General features: G+C 43.0%; 2 protein-coding genes across 8 annotated transcripts in view; both read right to left on the bottom strand.

Annotated features, from left to right (window-relative positions):
- Nucleotides 1-745, bottom strand: part of LOC126045912 (ubiquinol-cytochrome-c reductase complex assembly factor 1) — a 49983-nt gene extending 49238 nt beyond the window's left edge. For both annotated transcript variants that reach the window (XM_049817596.1, XM_049817595.1), the window contains exon 1: nucleotides 673-745. In XM_049817596.1, coding sequence (XP_049673553.1) covers nucleotides 673-696 — 24 coding nt within the window. In that variant the 5' untranslated portion in view covers nucleotides 697-745. The remainder of the gene's footprint in view (nucleotides 1-672) is intronic.
- Nucleotides 746-18257: 17512 nt separating this feature from the next.
- GDF5 (growth differentiation factor 5) overlaps nucleotides 18258-20563 on the bottom strand; it is a 73500-nt gene continuing 71194 nt past the window's right edge. For all 6 annotated transcript variants that reach the window (XM_049817575.1, XM_049817570.1, XM_049817574.1 and 3 more), the window contains one exon: nucleotides 18258-19873. In XM_049817575.1, coding sequence (XP_049673532.1) covers nucleotides 19005-19873 — 869 coding nt within the window. In that variant the 3' untranslated portion in view covers nucleotides 18258-19004. The remainder of the gene's footprint in view (nucleotides 19874-20563) is intronic.

The following is a 20563-nucleotide window of genomic DNA, read 5'->3' as shown; positions in this document are numbered from 1 at the left end:
GGCACTTTGCCGCCAAGACTTTAAAAGGCTAAAAGGAGAAAAAAAGTTCACACATGCATGAGGAAGAAGGAGTTGTGTGATTAGTAATCCAGTCTCACTCATTCATAGGAACCCAATCTCTTCCACTTAACCCAGAAATTGAAATCTTATATTATCCTTGCTATGAAACACCTCTAAAGTGAGAAGGGAACCTCTAAGAATGGCAATCCCCACCCCACAGGGCACACACACTGTGCGCAAAGCAACAAGACGAGTACCGGACTGGAAAAAAAAAAATTTCTCAACCCCCCGTCAGGAGTACCAAAGCCTTGCATAATTCTTATGTAAACACAAACTCCGAAGGAAAAGCTCGACCCACTCCTTCACCAGAGACCACTGCCGGGAGAGGAGGCCACGGGAGGAGGCGGGAACAGCCGCTGGGTGCCGCAACCCCCCGCAGACACCCCCACGGCCTCACAAACACCACCGAACAGCCTCTTCCTTATGCACGTTGCCTGGGGAGCGGCCACGCCAGAGACAAGCCGCGCACAGGGCGGCCCGCGGGAACTGGCGGGACAACCCAGGCACCACCGGAGTGGCGCTGGGACAACCCCGCGGGGACGCGCCCGGCCGCACACGCCGCTCGTTCCCGGGGCGGAGGAGGCGACCCCGGCCGCCGCCGCCGCCACTCACCACGGCTCGCACCAGCGCCGCCATGGGTCCTCGGCGCCGCTTCCGGCGGCGCAGGCCAGGCCGGGGCGGCCCCTTCCGCCCCGTTGACTGCGCATGCGCCGGCCTGGAGTGGCGCGGTGGCAGTTGGCGGCAGGGGCGCAGCCCCGCGTGGCGGTGGTGGGCGGGCTGCTCGGCGCGGGGCGGGGCGCGCGGCTGACAGACTGAGGCGGCCGGGGGAAGCGGGGTTGTGAGGAGGGAGCGGTAGAAAGGAGGGGAGGGTCCCGGCCCTGGGCCGGGGTTTGGTTGGGAAGGGGAAAAGGTGGCAAATATTTGCCTGGTCGTCATTGTCAGTCCTCTCCTCTGGAAGGCCCGACCCCGAAGGGGGATGGTGGCTATGTGAAAGCAGCGATAGTTTCGTGCGACTGAGGTTGATCTGGCCATTCTGGCTGCCACAGGCAGGAGACAGCATCTGTGTGAGCCTGTGCAGGTGCCAGCACAGGGATTTCACAGAGGTAGTACCAGCAGAACATGGCAGAGCCCTTCATGCCAGTGTCCCCATAGGCCCTGGAGCGAGCACCTTGCTGCCGGGAGCGATCCCACCTGCCCGTGGTGCGTATTCCCTACTCCTTGCTTCTGCTGGCACCAGCTTTCATGAGGCTGCAGAGCAGCAACCCGATGGGTTGAAATGAGCCGGCTTGTTTTGCCAGGTTAGTCTTAATCTGGATCACATCCACATCACCTCACAAATATGAGTCCTGGTACACAGGAGGCTGGTGCAGATGTGAGCAAGAGCAGCTGGGGAAGAGAGCAAGGCGGCTCTTTTCAGCCGCAGTGCTGGCTTGGAGGGCTTGGGGAACTATAATATTCTACTCCTCTCTTTCCCAGCATATTTACTGGGATGTCAGCTTCTCAAGAGGGCAGTAGCAGCTGCTTTAATGGCCCTGAAACTCCACAGTAGTCCTTAGAAATCTTCCATATGTTCTTAAATGTCAGGCCTCGGGGGACCAATGGAGTCACCTGCTTGGATTTTCTTTCCACAGGCATCCCAGATCCCTCTGCCTGCAGTTGGTCTTTGCTGAGATGTTCTGACTCACCACAGCTATCTGCTGAAAGTTTAAAGGTATCTGAACATGTTTAGTGAACGCATTGTTCTGATGTGGGGCTGGATGTTGAACAATGCAGGGAACTGTAGAGCTCTGTCAGGGATATGCTACCTTTCATTTCGTTCTTGTGCCTGCATCTCATTCTAGGGAGGAAGGTTAAAGCTAGCTTTGCTTCTATCTATTTGCTTAGCTGTCCTCCGTCTATTAGACTCAAAGCAATGTTAAATACCATTGTTAACAGCAAATCTGTTGTGAGAAGGCTATGGAGGAGAATGATTACACTTTTCTGAAGCCTCCTCTTTGCCATTAATGTGTTAGAGTCATTAAAAGTGATAAAGTTCAAGAACCCCTGCCATGTGTAGTTGTACAGAGAAAAGGCTTCTGTCAGCAGCAGAGGAATCTCACAGTGGTGTGCAATAGTCTGTCCGCCATAGCGGACACTTTCTAACTTGGAGCTGTGTGTCTGATAAATACGCTGAATATGCCAGTTCCTGACACTCACCTGGGTTTGTGTTAGTCTTACATAATGATGCACAGAAGGATTTTGACACATTTCAGTTGGAGAAAATTGGAGTTGGAAAACTCTTACCTGAGATTCCTCTGCCTATCACTGTTGTGTCATTCTCTGTGTAGCACTAAGCCCTTTTCTTGTCAGTCTAGCTGAACATAGCTACCTTATATGCACAGAGCAGCACATCAGACTGCCTCTGAAGGGAACATAGAGACAGAAGAGTTGGAGGTGGATCTGAATTTTAATTTCAACTCCAAGGGGATTTCCTGAGTCAGAGCACTGGCAAATTACTCCCCTTTATGCACATAATCCTTGCTGTCCTCAAGTTCCTACTGTTCAGCTTTGCTCAGTGGGCAGCTCCACAACTGCGTGAGTCTTACCTCAGTCATAATGAATTTTCCATGTGGAACTGCTCCTGGGAGAGCATTTTAACCAGCAACAACAAGAAGTCCCAGAGACAGGGCAGAAAAGTTCCTATCTAACTGCTAGTGTTCTTTCATCTGAGGCCATTACCAATGGCAGAGAAACTTGCTAAAGCATGCTGGGGAACATTAACAATGGCCTTAGATGTGTTGGCAACCAGGTGACTGAACAGGAAAGAAGAATCAGAAAGGATATGATGATATTTAATTTATATAATGAATTATAAAATAAGTTTCACATTATTTATTATAATAATTAATTTATTAATAAGATTATATGTAATGGGCCTCCTGCTTTGGCCTCAGTCCTGTTTTCTGTCTTACTTGCAGGCCCAGCAGCTGGCTTCAAGTTTGCCATTCCAAGTGGCTGGAGGGAGCAGCTGTTTAGAGGTAGGAGATAAGGGACCACAAATCGTGGGCTGAGAGAAAGTAGTTTAGAGGTGTTTAAGTGAAGGAGAAATGGAAAACAAAGAGGGACAGAGAAACTTCCTTCCCTGAATGTGGTAAAACATGCTGGAGAACAGCAGTGGTGGGGCTGGATGTACGTGTGCATGGAGAATGAGAGAGATTTAGTAATCGGGCACCAGTGCATGGAGACAGCAATGAACACAGACTCAGAGTTTGGGGGAGGGCAGAGGCATAGAAGAGAGACCGTGAGGAATTGCAGAATCCTCCAAATAGGTGATGTTTGCCATTTTTTAAGAGTAACCAAGAAGGGCTATGGGACAGCTGTGTGCTAAAGACAGAGAAGCAAGGTGCAAAAAAAAAGCGAAAGCCAGGTGGAAAGATGACTATAATCTACCCACAAAGTCCTCTCATTAGGACACTGGTGGTGGAGGAGAAGCCTTATGACAGCAGGAGTGGTTGCTTCTGGTGACTGGGGCCATGCTGTGCAGTCCTACATGCTGCGTCTGTACAAATGGGTGCAGTGATAATCCACAGATCTCAGGATGGTGGGAGAGGCCTCCCTTTGCTCCTGCACGTCTGGTTAGATGGGTGAATGGATGAAGTAAGGATACACTTTGACAATACAACTAAGCAGATAAAATTACTAATTGCTGAGAGGTCCTGCCCCTGGCTGTGGTAGCACTACCATTCATCTAATGACTACTGAGCCAATGAGCTGGTTGAAGGAGCTAGACCAGCAGGAAATTGTCTTTTTGGTGTGTTTAGTTGGATTATTTTCTGTGAGTTTAGCTATCTGAACCAGCTCTCCTCAGGATCAGAGGAATGTCAGGAATGTGTATCTGGGGACAGAATGGGGAGGCAGAGCAGATTGGCTGTTTTGGCAGCAGCCAGCTATTCAGTCAGCTTAGCTGTATTATCAAACTGCGTCAAACTGCCATCCTGACTGCAGCTGCTGTCAGCAGTAGTCCTTGTGCTGGTAGTGATGGTAGTGATTCCTTTCCTGCAGGTAATAGAAGGGGGTAAGGGGAGAAGTGGTAACAATCACCCTGAAGCCCTGTCCCAAACAGGCAAGGACAGGGAAAATCTTTTTTCCCCAGGTAGCCATTTTGAGACATCAGGATACTTGAACTGCTCTTGGTGAGATCCAGTACTGGCATTTCACAGCAGAATCCAGGCAGGCCCAGGATGCCTTCCCAGGCCCTTTTGGGATCATTCTAGCCCAGATGTGGAGAATCACTAACACTTTCCTGAAGCTGTGCAAGAACAGACACTGTGTTGGGGCCTGCTTTGGGTTCAGTTTGAGTTTAACTTTGGCTCTGCAGAGCATAAGGTTTTCTAGAGCATGCTGGGTCTAGGTTAAGGCTGTTGTGGTGGTTGGCAAGGCTTCCTTTTGACAAGTCAGCTGCTGCACAGAACAGAAAGGGGGATATAATTCTAGCCTGTTAGGTAAAGCCTCAGTCCAGCAAGTGTCCAAACACAAAGGGTGTGTGTGAAGCTTATCCAGATTTGAAAAAACTCATGGAGGAAAAATTCCACATCCAGCTGTTATCCAGTTATGTGAAGAAAGGATAAGAGTCCAAATCCTCTCATTACCAACAATGGAGACAACAAGGGACTGTGATATTTTTTATAGCGCAAAAGCAGGAGGGAGCTGGTAGTGAAGGGCTGGGGTTAAAATCATATAGGCATTTCGTCAGTGTTAAAATACTACACCAAAATCAAGTGGATTGACAAAACGGAGCCCTTCAAAACAACTGACAGATCCAAGCTGTACCTAACATTTCTTTTTAACAATTTTGATTCAGTTTAGCATGTGTAAGCCAGAACAGGAATTTTTATCTTATTCTTACTGCTATTTTGATCCAGTCTCAGGTGGCCTTCTACTGACAACTGTTTTTTCAGGACCATAGCCCCATTTAATTGCAGGCAGCCTATTTGCAGAATATGTAAGGAAAGAAGAGTTGCAACGAAGAGTTATGATCAACTGGGAGACTGGGACACCTGATAATGAAATATTTATCAGAACAGAAACTGACTTTCTGATTCAGTGAACTTCTAATTAGTGATATGAAGTGCCACAAGAAGGACTGGAAGAGAGGCAGACGCCTCTCTACCATAATTGTGATGACCACCATCAGTGTGAAAAATTCAGATTTAAATCCCTTAATCTTATTAAGGGCAAAGCTTGAAGATGGATAGTATTGCACAGAAGTACCCCAGCCTAGGTCACTGGCTCTTCTCCATGGGGAGAGTGGGACAAAGGCTCTGTATTTTGCCCAATAATTGCATGCTGGTCTCAGAATGCCACCTTGTCAAAACTGTGTCTTTACCCCCAAAACTTCAGTTTTGAGAAACTGTCATTTTTACATGAAGAAGTGTTGACAAAATGGTCCAGGCTGGCTATGATGCTTAGATGATTTGCTAGTTTTAAAATGTTTGCCCTCACTTGGGTGTTCTAGGCTATGCTAGAGACTGAGACTTTGATTCTGGGTTGTTATATTATTCCTTGGTTGGCATAATTAATTACAGACACTTGCAAATCCTCTTGGTATGTAGCTAAAAAGATCATCTAGACTATCCTCTACTTCCAGTACTAAATGTACTTAGACCTCTCTGGTGCATGTTTCTTTGTCCTGCACCTAAAAATTTCAGTAAGGGGATTCCCAATTTCCATATGAAGCTCATTCCAATCTTTCACTGTGAAAGTTTTCTCATACTTAACATAAAGATGCTCAGTGTGAGCCCCATTCATCTCTCTTTGATGTCAAGTTCCTAAAGGTATTAGGTAAGAGCAGAGTTTGGCTAATACTTTAAGAAATCAGCCTAGGGCTGTTTGCTGCGAGAAGCATTGCAGAGATGTGGAGAAACTCTTGGTTGGCTTTTTTGGAGATGAGGCTTCATATCACAGCTCTGCAAGTTTTTTTTTATATAACCTTTATCATATTACTTGTTTTTTCACCCTATTGCTGGATATAAACATATTTCCTCCTAATAAAAGAGAATGAAACAGTTTTAATGTGGGGGTGGAGTTTAAGTAGCTTGTTGTAGTGCCATCAGGAATAAATAAGAAGTGCAAATGGGCATGTGAAGACTATATTGTCAAAAAAACGAGACGTACTATGGTGAGCCAGCAATCCAGGTCCTGTGTGGCCTCTGCTTATCTCTGCCTTGAGGAATGCTTATGTCTTTAAGGGTGAGCAGTACCATACTGAAAAGGCAAAGGGGCTGCACCCAAGAATTTAGGACAGTGAGAACTGCCTGATCTACCAAGCTGGAATCTCCAGGTTAAATCTTTCCTGAATTTTCCACTTTTCAGACTTCAGAGACAGGCCTCTCTATGACCTCTTCTGGTATTTTTTACTTGTCACATTTCCTTCTATCCAGCAGTGATAGTATTCTATGCAGACAGCTCTGCACAGACTTTCTGTGTGTAACTCACCCGGCAACAGATTTTCTGTGTGTTTTTTTAATGTGTGTATTTCTGTCCACTTTCAAAAGACTCCCCATACACTGCACAGAGGTCCTTGGGCTATTGTGGTCCTGAGATTACATCCACATTTAACCTCTCCCAAGCTGGTTCAGTGGTCATTACTAGAATTCTATTTCTTTTCTGACTTAATTAACAAGGGATGATAAATAACTTAAAGGCATTTTAAAATATTTGATGTTCCTGTCCTCCTAATTTCCTATCAGCACATAATTTTATTTCAATTGTTATCATAGAGCATGCTTTTTCCATTTTCACACAGAAAAGCAGACTGATCATTTTTATGTAGGCCTGTGTTATTATATTTTAAAAAGTAACTCTGCAGGTTAATCAACCACTTTGAAATATTCTAAATATATAAAGTCCCATAACAACTAATTGTATTTTTCTCTTCTCAGGCACATGAAAAATCAAAATCAACTTCATAAAGCAACTGTTAGCCCAACATTTGCTGGGGAGATCTCCCTCCTTCTGAAAAACAAACATAATTTAGACAAGGGCAAAAGTACAGATCTTTCAACTTCAATCTTTCCTCTGCTCAGCCTAGAATTCCTGTCTAAATGCAAATTTAAAATTATATTAATTTTCCTTCTTAACCACCTGCTCCTGCTTCTGCAGAAGAAAAGTCAAAGGAAATCTTATGATCATATGGGGAAACAGGATCTCTCCATGTTACCTGGGACAAGCAGGGCTGGTGCACTCCAGATAACACGAGAAAAAACAGTCCATATGGGTATTCCAGGACACTCTGGAGATCATGATAAAGAGAAACCCAATTGCAAAAACTCAGTTCAGGTCCAGCAGGTCTTATTAACTCTGGTTCAGTGCCAATACTGCAAGACTGCCAGCTGGCCACTGCAGCTATTTGAGTGTCTTTGCAGCAGACCTTCCTGGTGCTCCAGGTTCTGAAAGGGCCTTGTATGTACCAACAGAGCCAGTGCAAGTCTGGCACTACCTCCTGTCTAATGCACCCTTTTAGGACTTGAAGCGTAGATCAGTGATAACAGGCCCTTGGAGCCCTGGTATATGTGGATTGACTTCTTCCAGAGCTTACTTGGATGGCGCTGCACTGCTCTTACCAGAACTCCGAGTTCCAGAAATGCAGTGAGGGGTCATCTGACCTTATGGGGAAACCCAAGTTTGACTGGATTTCTATCTCTGGCTGTGTGCTGAAGGAAAATAGCATTTCTAAGGTTGAACTGGTAGTTTATAACGAATTCGTCACACTTTGCTTTTGCAAAATTTTTCTCCTTTGCATACAGAGGAAATCTGGACACTTTGAGACCACATCCACCCTTAGGATGATATTACAAGCTGAAAAAGGACTTTTAATGGAAGTTAATTATATTTTTAGCAACTTAAAGATGCTTAGTCCTCTCCATAAGACTGAATAGTTTGTTTGGGGTGTCGGTGTGCATACATTTGCTACTGCTCTTTCCCAGGATAAATGCTATTTAAAAGTGTGGAAATAAGGTAATTTTTCAATAAAAGTACAATCCTTACAATGCATTATGGACCTTGAAAGGTTTGGCAAGTATGGAGATCAATTTGCTGATCTGGAATTTCTTGGCTAGGGGTGCAAAGTTGTCCTTGCTCTGGTATCCAGGAGGGAGTTACTCCTCTCCTGCACCAGTGCTGCAGGAGGAAAAGCAGACATGAAGCAGAACAGGCTCCTCACTGCTGCACCTCACCGAGTTTGGTGAAGCCTAGCAAGCAAAACCTGAACTCCATGACTGAACTGTTCAGGGGAGGTAGAAATAGGACCTGATTACTTTTTCCAAGCTTCTATATCCTAGTGGCTGCTGCTACTGTTAGATATGATAAGCTCCTATTTGTTCACTTTAGCTTGCCATCAGTACTCACTGTTTGCTGGGGCAAGCCCAGGACATTTCCCTCCCCACCTGTCAAACTTGGAGTGTGCTTTGGCACCCTGCCATTGCAGAGTCTCAACGACTTGAGCAGACCGCTTCAGAAACAAGACATCCCAGTACTTAAGCCGCCTCTGCTTCATAAGCTTTTCTTCCCATCTGTAAGCTTTCTGAAGAAGAAAGTGTTTGCTGGTCAGAGAGGTTTTCCACTTGCGCCTCCTTCAGCTTTCCATTACCGCTAAGAGGTTATATGGGGTGCAGTGCTATACACTGTACTGTACTATATGCAGAGGTGTTCAGACTTAATTTATTCCCTTCTCCTGGATAAAGATTATTGCAGCTGTGTGTTTTGGAAAACTATCAATGAAGGGAGTTCAGCTCATACAACACACTTTCAATAGGGTACTGTACTCTATATTTCCAGGTTCTGTTTTAATTACACTTGCATATTACCTTGGAGGAAGCTGAAATCTGGAAAATGTTTTCTCATATACCATGTCTTAAACCTTCCTGACCTTCTGTTTTATACCAAGTACATTTATGTTTGTGATGAAAACCATATAATATGGGGCAAGGTTTGGCTATCCGGGATAATCTATCAGAGGCATGCTGTCAGTCCCTCCTAGCAAAGACTGAGCAATTTTCACTAAGAAATATCCCCATCATCCCTCACCCCACCACCTTCCAGCAGTCATTCCCTCTTCCCTCCTTTCATGTGGCTCCCAACAGGAGCCACAGAAGTTGGCCATGTACAGTGAAGAGGACAGAACAGTGGCCCTCTCCTGTGGCAGCATGAGACTTCTGCTGCTCTGAAGAATCCTTGAGGGACTGAGCAAACGGAGGGCTCATGCAGTGTCAGTGTGTTGCCCATATCCTGAAAAATACCAAGCAAAAGGCCTAGCCTCATTTGGAGGGGCTGTGTCCAGCAGTGCTCTCCCACAGCTTCTCAGAGGTTGGTGAGCAGGAGCAGCAGAGGAGTCCTTGGTGCACCTCGCACCACTCCTGCCCGGCCAGGGAAGCAAGCACTGCTGTTGAGCTTCCGTGTTGTCTGCACTGGAGACCACTGGAAAAAAACAGCCCAGTGTCCAGAATTAAAACTTCCTCAAGACAGCCGGCACTGTGCAGGAAGAGCAAGGCACTGGGGAGAACTTTTGCATGCCACATACCCTCTGGCCAGGAATAAGTGGTTACAGAGGTGCCCTATGGACTTGCAACAAGAGGTGCAAACCTCCTTCAGTGATCAGAAAGCATGTGCTTCTCAAGGCTGACAGCAGAACAAAATCTGTACAAATCAGGCATCTGCTCCAAGAGCAGCTTTCAAGTAACCTTTAAATCCATGCCAAAGAGAGCACATCTTGATCTTCACATCCTCAGGATGTCTGGAGAATGTCCTGAGAGAAAGGGTTTTAGTGAATAATGTGAGCAGCAGAGGGTCTGTCAGTCCTCTGCCCAGCTCTTGAAGCCCAGCACTTCAACATTCAAGAAGCACAGATTGCTGTCAACATCTTTATTGTATTCCTTCTTGAAGAGCTCACTGCTCCTGGAGGCACAGGAAGGTGGGGAGCCCTCCGTCCTGGGAACCGGGTCTCTGCTCCTGAGTCTCACACTGACAGGGCTCGTGAGGTTGTGCCTTTACTTGTCACAGTGCCTTCCTCTAAAAAGCAAGGTAACTTTTACTTCATAATGAGTAACAGGACTTACATAAATCTTGTCAATCAGGAACTTTTTAGTGGGACTAAGCTGCTTTTTAACTCAGCTGTAAACAAGGATTTTCTACTAGGAGGCAAGAACTTATAAAATGGAAAGTTTTTCATTAGAAAGCAGTGATTGTGGAAAAGCAGTGTTGGTCATAATAGAAGGCTGAGTTTGAACTCCTAATGTGATGCTGTAGCTGAGAAAGAAAGCTGAACCCTGGACTCTAATGAAGGTCAAAATCCAGTAAAAGTACAGAGTTAGTAGTGTCTCTGTGGCATCGATGACACTGTTACTGCAATATTAAATGAGTTCTGGTGTTCACACTAGAAAAAATATTTGAAGAAGTGAGAGTCTAAAGAAAAAAAACACAAGAAGAAGAAAAAAAATCTGGTAATGAAGGTGAACAGCAAAAGCATAACCAAGTTGATCTACCTCTTCCATCATAGAAAATTTAAAAAATCATCACAGTCTGCACAGGTAGAACAATGCCCATGGGAATAAGTTTTTTCATGTAGCAGACAAAGAAGCCAATTCACTGATTTAAAGTGGAAACTGGACAGTAGGTAGAAATAGCTGCTTATTAAAAAATGAAGTGCTAATATTCACAGAATTAGCTTAAAGCTGAATGTGGTGAGCTTTTTAAAACTTTCGGTCTTTAAATCAATCCTGGATCTCTCTTTCCAAATACATAATACCCAGCTATTACATAGCGTCATTTAATTTCAAGAAACTTTAAAAATAGGCTTCCTTTAAAAAAAAAAGAAATGGTGGGAAAAGAGACACCACATCAGAAAGCCATGCTTCTCTAACAGGACAGTGCCCAAAGCCCTGTTAAGTCCTACTCAACAGATTAAGCCAGCAGGTCCCACTGTACTAGTTCACTGCAAATTTTGGGCTTTGTACAGAACATAAGAATGGTTTTGCCAAGTCAGACCATGGATCCATCTAGCCCATCTCCTATAGGCAACAGCAGATCCCTAAAAAGAAAGTAAGAACAAGACAAATGCACATCAAGGTTTTCCTGGCATGGTTTCTCAGCTTCCAGCTACCAGAGGCTCAGAAAGTCCTATGGTCTCATGTTCAGCAGCTTTTCATGGATTTTTCTTCCATGAACTTATTCATTTTTTTAAAATATATGTAGACTTTAGCATCCAAAACAGAGTGTGGTCAGGAGTTCTACAGCTGGGCTACACTGTAGGAATTGGTATCTTTCTGCTTGTTTCAAACCTGTCCTGAACTGGTTTCATTTGGTGCACTATGGTTCTTGTTTGGGAGAAAACTTGCTCAGAGTTCACATTCTTAGCCCTCATCACTTTTCCTTCTTGCCCCAGTCACCTCTCACTGAAGGGCTCCAGTCTATCTAATTACTCCTCTCACAGAAGCTGTTTCATACTTCCAGTCATTCTTATTGCCCTTCTCCAGCTCTACTGTATCACAGTGCGTTCAAGAGTCATGTAAATCCCTGGAGTGCCTGCATATTGTTTTCTCATTTGTTCTCTACTTCTCTCCCAGTCATTCCTAAAAGTTGCATTAGCTGCCTTGATTGCTGTAAAAACTGAGCTGACATTTCAGAGACTCAGAGGTAAAATTTTTTACCTAGGGTAAGTAGGGCTCATCAGGCTAAATTATCTTAATTGTTCTTCCTACCCTTATCACCTATGAATTTAACTACCATCCTTCAATCACATTATAAGATTCAGTCAGTATCAACAGTCCCATAATTTGCTTATAATTGCCAGGTCAGCACAGTGACCCTTTATAGTACTGAATTAAATTCCTTTTCTCCTGAGTCTCTCAAACCTCTGGAATTTCCCCAGAATTCCAGGATTTATTAAAAATCAGTAGGCTTATTGATGCAGGTTAAATGTTTTAAAACTCTGACAATGCCAGCACATGCTTCTCGTCACTTTCTTATCTTACTGGCATGGGGAATATTTCAGTACTGTTGCAAGAAGTGAATTATTTCTTACAGCTTTTTCTCTTACCAAAACCATTATAATGTTTCGGGAGACAGATAGCTCCACTGTGTTTATATTTTGAGATAAATAGCAGGTAATTTTTCTTAGAACTGCAAAGAATCAATCTGTTTTTAAAGTTTCTATGCCTCAGAAAGATTCCAGCTTACATTTTCTGGAACTGATTGATCAAATATTATTCACACAACAGTATTCCACAGGAAAAAAAAATTAAGTCATCGATAAACTTGTCCCATTTCTGTAATATTTCTGCATATATCTGAGATTCATCTTCTATCACCAACCCACACCAGGGACTATTATGTTTAACAGGATCCTCTCCACTTTTTTTTTTCCTGGATGGTAAGACCCTGTTATGCGTGCAGCTGAATCCAAAAAGGACAGAGGGACCCAATCAGCAGGTACCTGTCCCCAGAGAGGAGATTCATTTGGGGCACTGTGCCTGGTGTCACCCATTAGCTCCCTGCTCAGCACAAAGATGCTTCAGTTTGCTCTCCCAGGGCCTGGCTCTTCCCTCTGACTGTCTGGGAAGCTACTTACTTCGGTACTCTGCATCAGCCTGCTGGAGCCAAGGGCTGTTGCAAAAAGCACCAAAATGCCAAAGTTAGGCACTCGAAGTAACAGAGCTGCATGGTCAGTCTTTTTAATCTCAGGTCTGCACATGGCTTGGAGAAGACAGGCTACTTGTCTGCCTGTGGCCCAGCAGTGAAATTCATGATCCATCTGAAAATCTCGTAAATGAAAATGCCTCATCATCCATACTCAGGTTTCTCAGCTCTGTTGCTTTGGACCTCCTGCAGCAGCACACATGGCCACAGTCACTACCATGCTAAACCTACTGCTCTTTCTGGCTGTTCAATGCCACTGTCAGAAGCTATTTTCCTTTTCTGGGCTTCAGCAGCCTGCTCGTGCTCTAAGCCTTCATCAGCTTCTGGGCCAGAGGTCTGAGAAAAGCCCTGAAAGCCACTAGTATGAGACGGACAGGCAAGTGGAAAGAAAGAATTACTCCCACCAAGCCCTCAGGAAAAGTTTTTTTCCTGGTAGGTATGTAGATACGTCTATTCCCACCAGCAGCGCTGCCACTCAACCCATCTCTTTTTCCGTTTGGGTGTACCTTCACTCTACAATTGCTCCTGCATTCAGACCATCTTATTATTCAATCTTTCACTCAGTCCTTGGCCCCTGCTGTTCTCCACTGTGGTGGGACTGTCTGCCTCCCCCCAAAAGCCGCTTTTCCCAAGCCACATTTGCTCAAGTGTTTCTTTAGAGCACCTCCTCCTGTGGCACGCGCTTCTCCCGGCGCTACCATTAGCCTTTTATCCTCTCTAGCTGGGTTCCTGTAATCTGATCACTAACCATATGAGTTAATGACTTCTTTGCCATCTAAAGTTTGTGTGTTTTATTGCACCTTTGCAGAAAAGAGAGCTCCCATGAAGATATACAGCCCCTTCTCTAAGCCCGGGGAGGACCCAAGTTGTGTTTCTCTTTCAATGTTTCTGGAGAAAGATTATTGTTTTGAAGACATTTGCATGAACAAAATGAAATGTGTCTGGTTTTATCAATAAAAGGCTTATTTCTGACTGTATGCCATGATAAATGGCATCTTCTAAAAAACAGGCAGGCAGTAACTGAATGTGCAGAAGCAATACCCTCATTTTAATGGCATTTTTCTGGCAGTACAATGGGCAGAGTCTGCTCAGCCTGGATTCCTGGATGGCAAAGACTGGTGCAAGGTATTATAGCAAAGAGACTCTTAGAGAAAAAACAGTGAAAGGAGTGTTTTCTGTCCCCTAGCAGAGGGTCAGCCAATTAATCACTATTATTATTAATGAAGTTATTTTTTCTTGACAGCTGTGCCCTTCAAAATGACATCAAGGAAAACTGAATCCATTTGCATTACTTCAGCTAGCCAAATCATTGCAGAAAGTTGAAAATAGTTCTGGAAAAAAAAAAACAACAGCAAAATAGGGACATCAGTGAACTCAGAATGACAGAATAAATGGGCTATTCTGAGCACTCAGCAAAGTGTATTTACTGCACTGTATTTACTGTTTTTCAAAAAATGTTAAGATTTCCTTGTTTATTAAATCTGTTGAGAAGCAATGAAATCTCATGCAATTTTATTTTCAAATATCATTTTACTACCCAACAGCAACAGTAAATTCACAAAATAACACATGATTGACCAGGACTATGGAGTAAAAAAAAAAATTTGTTTGCTTTGTACATTCTTATTAGTCTTGGCTAAGATGTTATAAAAGCAGTATCTTTTAACACCTTTTATTATACAAGGGTCAAGGGGTTTTTATGTTTCTTAAAGAAAGCTTCAAATAGCCCACATAGCGGGTTACTGCATCTTTCATATGGCTGCTGTATAAACAAGCACATTTTACACAGGAAATGACATAACCATGTAAAAGTGTACATGGACTTTAGGCACATATTCAAACACTAATGGGAATGCATTGTTTTAAATGGCATACTTTTATGTTTACCTATTGAGCTTAGTACCCATATTTTAGCCAAATACAACAAAAATTATCCACACATACCTGTCTTATAGTGTACTGTTTATTTGAAATTTGGACCTTCACAAAGACTCTCATGGGACAGATAATGACCCTAAAAAGTAAATACAAATGAGGCATTCTCAGTGAGTGAAACCTGCCATCATAAAGGTGGAAAGCTGAACTTTTAACCTGTATTGCTTTATAGCTCAGGTTTCTGTGCGTTTCTACCATCCAGTTGCTAACACCAAGTCACCCATGGGAAGAAAGTTGTAACAATGATTTTGGGTGTCTATCTTTGCCATTATATAATGACCAGGCTAAAGAAAATAGTGCCAAACTTCTGCAATTTCAAGGTTCTCTGTTTCTTTCGAGTTACTTTCCTGGGTATCAGCCCCAGACTGTGCCCTATCCCTAAACCTCTATTTTCAGAGAGGAATGAGGGTTCAGTGAAGTCCACCTGGGTTGTGCTTTTGTACTTATCAGTGATAATGAATGTTTGTAATGGCCACGATTCACATATCCTGGAAAGTTTCGATATGTGTTTCTGTTCTCATGCCAGACAACTGAAACTGCAGATTTCCATGCCGAGTCTTGACAAGATTTGCAGTGGTTTGTGAGTAGAAATTGAATGGATATGTGGAATTCAGAAAAAAAATGACAGGTCACTCTGGCAGCATCTTTTTGTTTCTATTGAAATTTTAGGTGAATTAAGAATAACAGAAACTGCTTTGAAAAGAGCAGTGAAAGAGGTCACTCCCTTCAACACTGTAGATTTAAGTGTTCATAACCATTCAGTAAGGACCATATAATTAATTGCAGAGACAGAAGTCTGTGCCAGATGATCCCAATGGCTCAAACAATACACGAATAAAGCATCTATAGGCTAGTATACATTTACACCATGGTGAAAGTCAGTAGACCACTCCAGAGTAGAATAACTTGGAACTGGAATTCCCAGAGTTATCAAACAATTTCAGTAATGTAAATGCAAAAGAATACTCTTGACATTGCAGCACTAGTTTACAACCAGTGTTGCAAACCAAGGATATTCAATCTGAGTGTGAAAAAACTGTAAAAAGTGTAAAAGTGAAAAAAACTACCCTAATCCTGCCATCTACTATTGCCACCATTGTAAACTCCTCACTTTGAGCTGGACCAAACTTGAGTAGTGCCAGGACCATCCCTTCTGAATGTTGACACATTTGAGCTACCAACTAAGCAAAGTGAATGTTGTGTTACCTCCTAACCTGAACACTTGGGCTGAAATTGCTTCTCTTTAGGCCAAACCCAATATCTGGCAATTCTGACGTGGTAATAATCCATTACAATTCCAGCATTTTAGTGTCTGTAGTTTCAAGTTTGTTTAAACCGATATTAAAGACCTAATAGTTGGTTTTGGTTGGTGGGGTTTTTTTTTTCCTTCAAGGTATAACTACTCCCCAGCAGAATTTTGGTTTTTGAACCATTACCAAAGTGTGTTTTTTAAGACATTAGTATGTCAGTATTTCTTTCAGTTCTTCAGTTCATACTGTTTGCTTTGGGATAATTGCAAAATCTTAGCATTTTTTTCCATTTATGTGTTTGTCCTACTCAATTTAATTACCATTTACCTAAATCTTTATTTTGCTTTATTCATGTATTGAGGAATTTGTACAAGGACAGGAAACAAGACCCTCAGAGAGATACCTACTAGGTTTTTAAAACTTTTTATGGTGATCAGTATCACCAGGATCCTCAGGCTGACCAACAGCTCTGCCGCATAAAGTGTATAGCAATTTTCCTCCTTAGATTTCCAAACTATCATGCATGGCATGTGACACCAATGCTACCTTCCTCCAAAGCTGTTGCAGCATCTCATGAATCCAGCTGGAACTGAAACAAACTACCCTTTGCAGGTAGTTATAATCCCAGGAGTTAACTCGTCTGTTAAAAAGAACTTAGATTTGCTTCAAGTGAATTTAAATAGCCTGTATTTGCTATTTTAAACTGATCACCCTAAGCCATTGAGGAATGTGCCTGTGTGGTTAATAAATGGCAGGGCACAGGTTTGACTGTCATACATGAGAACAGAGCACTGGGAATGTGCATGGGGAGCAGCACTCTATCACGCATGGAAGAAAGGGAAATCCTTTCTCATTGTCATCTAGCCAACCTCTCCAGAAGGTAGCTGTGGTCAGTGCTAGAGAAAGGATCCTTAAAAGCTGCAAGCCATTCACCTAGAAAACAGCCAGGAGCAAGAAAAGAACTGCTTGAGCAGAAAAGGCAAAAAAAGTCTGAGATGCCCTCTTGGCTGTGGGCTTGGCAGGAGAATGTTTTCTCTCCTACTGTAGCAATAGTAAATCATATCTAAGTGAGCCTGTAGTAAAGCTCAGAATTAAAAACTCCTTATTGTTTTGAAAGTCATATAAGACTGGCTGGTGATAAGCAGTTAGTGCAGGGGACAGTAACTGTTGGTCCTGGCCTAAGATGCCAGAATTTCTCATGCACATGTTACAAAGTAGCTTCAAGTGCTTGTCATTCTGCATGCCTGTTAACCTGCTAGTTAGTGATTCGCCCTCCTGTCAAGGACACACTTTTGACCCACCTCAGTTTGTGTTATTGCATGGCCTGCACCAAGCAGTATCAGTTCCTGCAGGTAGAAATCCTGGTGCTAAGTTATTACAAAGAGATCATACACACGAAAGCTCCCTGCAGTGGTTTTTTTGTATCACCATGCTGTAGGTTATGGTACATGACAAGTCTCCCTGCACAGGGGAACCCCATATGTCTGGCAGCAAGGCTGCTTAACCAGGTATTTTTAGCTGGTTAAAGGCTCAGCCACCTAGAGAGTGCAGGAAGAAGGGCAGAGTTTTTTGCCACTGTTTCTCTATGACTATTGACTAGGAATTTAGGACAGTTTGCCACTAGTGTGAGCTACAGCACATCCAGTCTGGGGTACTGACCAGGAGGACCTCAGGGGCCATATTCAGCTCCCTGCCACTCCCCATACCAGTGGTGCTGTGCAGAGGAGAGTTCAGATCCAGGAAATTATGTCACTTGACGGTTTAAACTGTGATGAAACACCACCAAACCTTACCATTTATATTTTATACTATTGATAAGCTACCTCAATCATTTCTGATGGTTCTTATGACCTTTCTGATCCATCTACAGTTGAACATCTGGTACTTAGTTTTGTAGGTGGAAACATAGACAGAGTAATCCCACAATAAATCTATAATCCATGTTGAGAATAGATAAAGGGGATACACAAACACACAGCCTTTGGAGGGTGGAATAAAAGGATACCAGAGCTCTTCTGCAATCATCTGCTTAACTCATTTTGGCCCCAGATACATCAGGTGATTGCATCAATCCCCACCAGATCAAACCATGCCATACTTTCAGTTCTTTCTTCCAATTTTTCCACAGTTAGTCTCTGTGGCAGAAGAGTTAGAGGCAAGCAAAATCCATGGACGTGTTTTGCATACCACTGGCATTCTGCTGCTCTGAAAAGTCCCTTTCACTTGTATTTATTGTACAAAAACAATAAAAACAATTTCTTAACAGCATTATAATTATGCAGCGTTGGACAGCTAGACACAATGTAGCACTGTGTCAATAATTTATTACATCTTATGCCATAATTGAACACTTTTACTATGAGCATTTGAGAACAACTTGGACCTTATACAGAGTAATATATCTTGCTACATAATAATGGGAAGGTGGATACTTAAGAAAGATATGTAGCTTGGAGGAAAACATACACAGAAGCAAATACCTCCTGCATCACCTATCTCCATTTAAAACTTAAAACTAAATCAACATATTATATTTAATGACTCCTTTTTTATATATGAATAGTTTCAAGAGCTAATCAGAAAGAAATCATATTACAGTGTAACTATTTACACCAAAATGGGAGCACACCAGAACAAAACCTTCTCTTCTAGACATCAGGACTCTTTTCTTACATTTCTTAATGGACAAAGCACATGGGAGTCAGACACAAATTCAGTCTCAAGAACATTGTTCAAAGGATCAGATAGGTCATATCCACAGCTCACTGATGCCATCTTTATGCACTGCCTGGAGGCTAAAAGCAGGCAGTCTAGAGGTTTGGAGGTATAATCTTCTCTGCCATGGACTTCAGTTAGAGCCAGTCTCATGTTGCCGGCACAAGGCCTTACATCAGGTTGCATGACAGCATCCAAATGCTACTGACATGTGCCCACGGTGGAGAGACATATAGAAGCACTAGATTTATTGCTACATCCTTGTAAACATACTTACCCTAGAGGTAAGAAATCTAGTTAACCTTGTTTGAGGAGATGTTATGTTCAGTGTGTCATATTACCTTTCATAACATATTCATGTGAGCAACTGTTCTGCTACCTACAACCACATGACTCCACCACCATGTCCTCATACTGCTTGTAGACCACATTGTTTGCAGAGTCAATGAAAAGAATGCTAATAGGACTCAGCCTGGTTGGGACACAGCAAGTTGGGGGTGTTGATTCTGGGTCCATTGAGTTCATTAATGTTTGGATAACTGCGTGATTGGTGGGCTCCAGATGGGATCGAAGGGGGAATTCACAAAGCCCTTCACAGTGATATGCTTCATACTCTAGAGGGGCTATTATCCAGTCATCCCAGCCCATATCCTTAAAATTCACGTGGAGGGCTTTTCTGCTACACCTTGCCTTCAGATTCTTAGTGGGCCTCTTCCCTTGCCGTGTTGCTAAAGGAGCTCTCCTCTTCCGCCTCTGATTGAATAAGTACTCATAAACAGTTTTGTCGTCTTGTCCGGATCTAGCTTTGATTTCATTGAAAAATAAGTCTCTTTTTTTCGTCCTCCCAAATACCAAGAAGAGAGCCTTTTCATTGACCTGTCTTCCTGTTCTATTAAATCCCACACTCCTGAGATCAACAGCTCTCCCCCTGTCAAAAGTTTCCAGTTCAAAACACAAGTTAACCAAGTTTTTAAAGTTCCTGAAAAGTTTCCAGATGTCAAACACTTCCCACTTTGGTGTATCTGTGATACTGACAGTACGAGAGTCCAGGAGTGTTGCTGCTTGTCTGTTTGTAGAGCAACTAAATAATTTCACTTGGGAATTTTTTCCAGAAGAATGAGACTTCCACGTATCAGAAGGCTTCTTCCTCAATATTCGAAGCTCTGCTCCCAGCAAACCATCTTTTTCTAACGCACTGATGTCAAAAATGTATTTCTGTTTTCTTATAGTTGGCGCTCGGTCGTCTAAAAAAAGCACACATATTTTTAAATGTATATCAAGCACAGATCAATATCAGTTATTCAGTTCTTAATGGTTTTCCTGAAGTTTGCTGATAAGCCTAGGAGTTTCCTTAATTAGCCCACTAAACAGAAAGACCAATTTTTGTCTAAGGGATCAGTTCTGTGCATGGACCCAGAAGAACTCAGTGACTCAACAGGGAAATGAGTTTCTGAGTTTGCCTTGTAGAAATCTCATTTCTTTCACTGGCGCGCATTTTCTAGCTTCAAAGTAGCAATTAGCCAATTGAAAAGTAGTCCTTTTTCAGGGCTGAGCACTCACAGGGCCTATTCACCACTTGCATCCTACTTAAGTGACCGAAACAGAGCTTCAGTGGTGCCCAGACCTCATGCTGGCTCCAAACATGAGCAAATTTACCCTTAGACAATACAATAGTGAATTAGTCTTTTAAAACCAACATCCCCCAGGAACTGCCAGACACAAGGATAATTGCCATATTAACTTAACTCCACATGATTCACAACTTTTTCAAATTGGGCAGAAAAACATACCTCCCTTTAACCTGACTTTACATTTGCTTGGTTAAACTCATGAGCAGCACTAACAAGGAATATGGCTGAGCCAACATTTTAGTGATGTTACATTAACAATGCCTTCCAGTGGTGAGCTGAGAACCTGAATGCAGCACTTGTGAG

Source organism: Accipiter gentilis, chromosome 14, assembly GCF_929443795.1.
Source record: "Accipiter gentilis chromosome 14, bAccGen1.1, whole genome shotgun sequence".
Lineage (NCBI taxonomy): Eukaryota > Metazoa > Chordata > Aves > Accipitriformes > Accipitridae > Astur > Astur gentilis.
The sequence above is the reverse complement of the archived record's forward strand: the minus strand, read 5'-3'. Positions and strand labels throughout refer to the sequence as shown.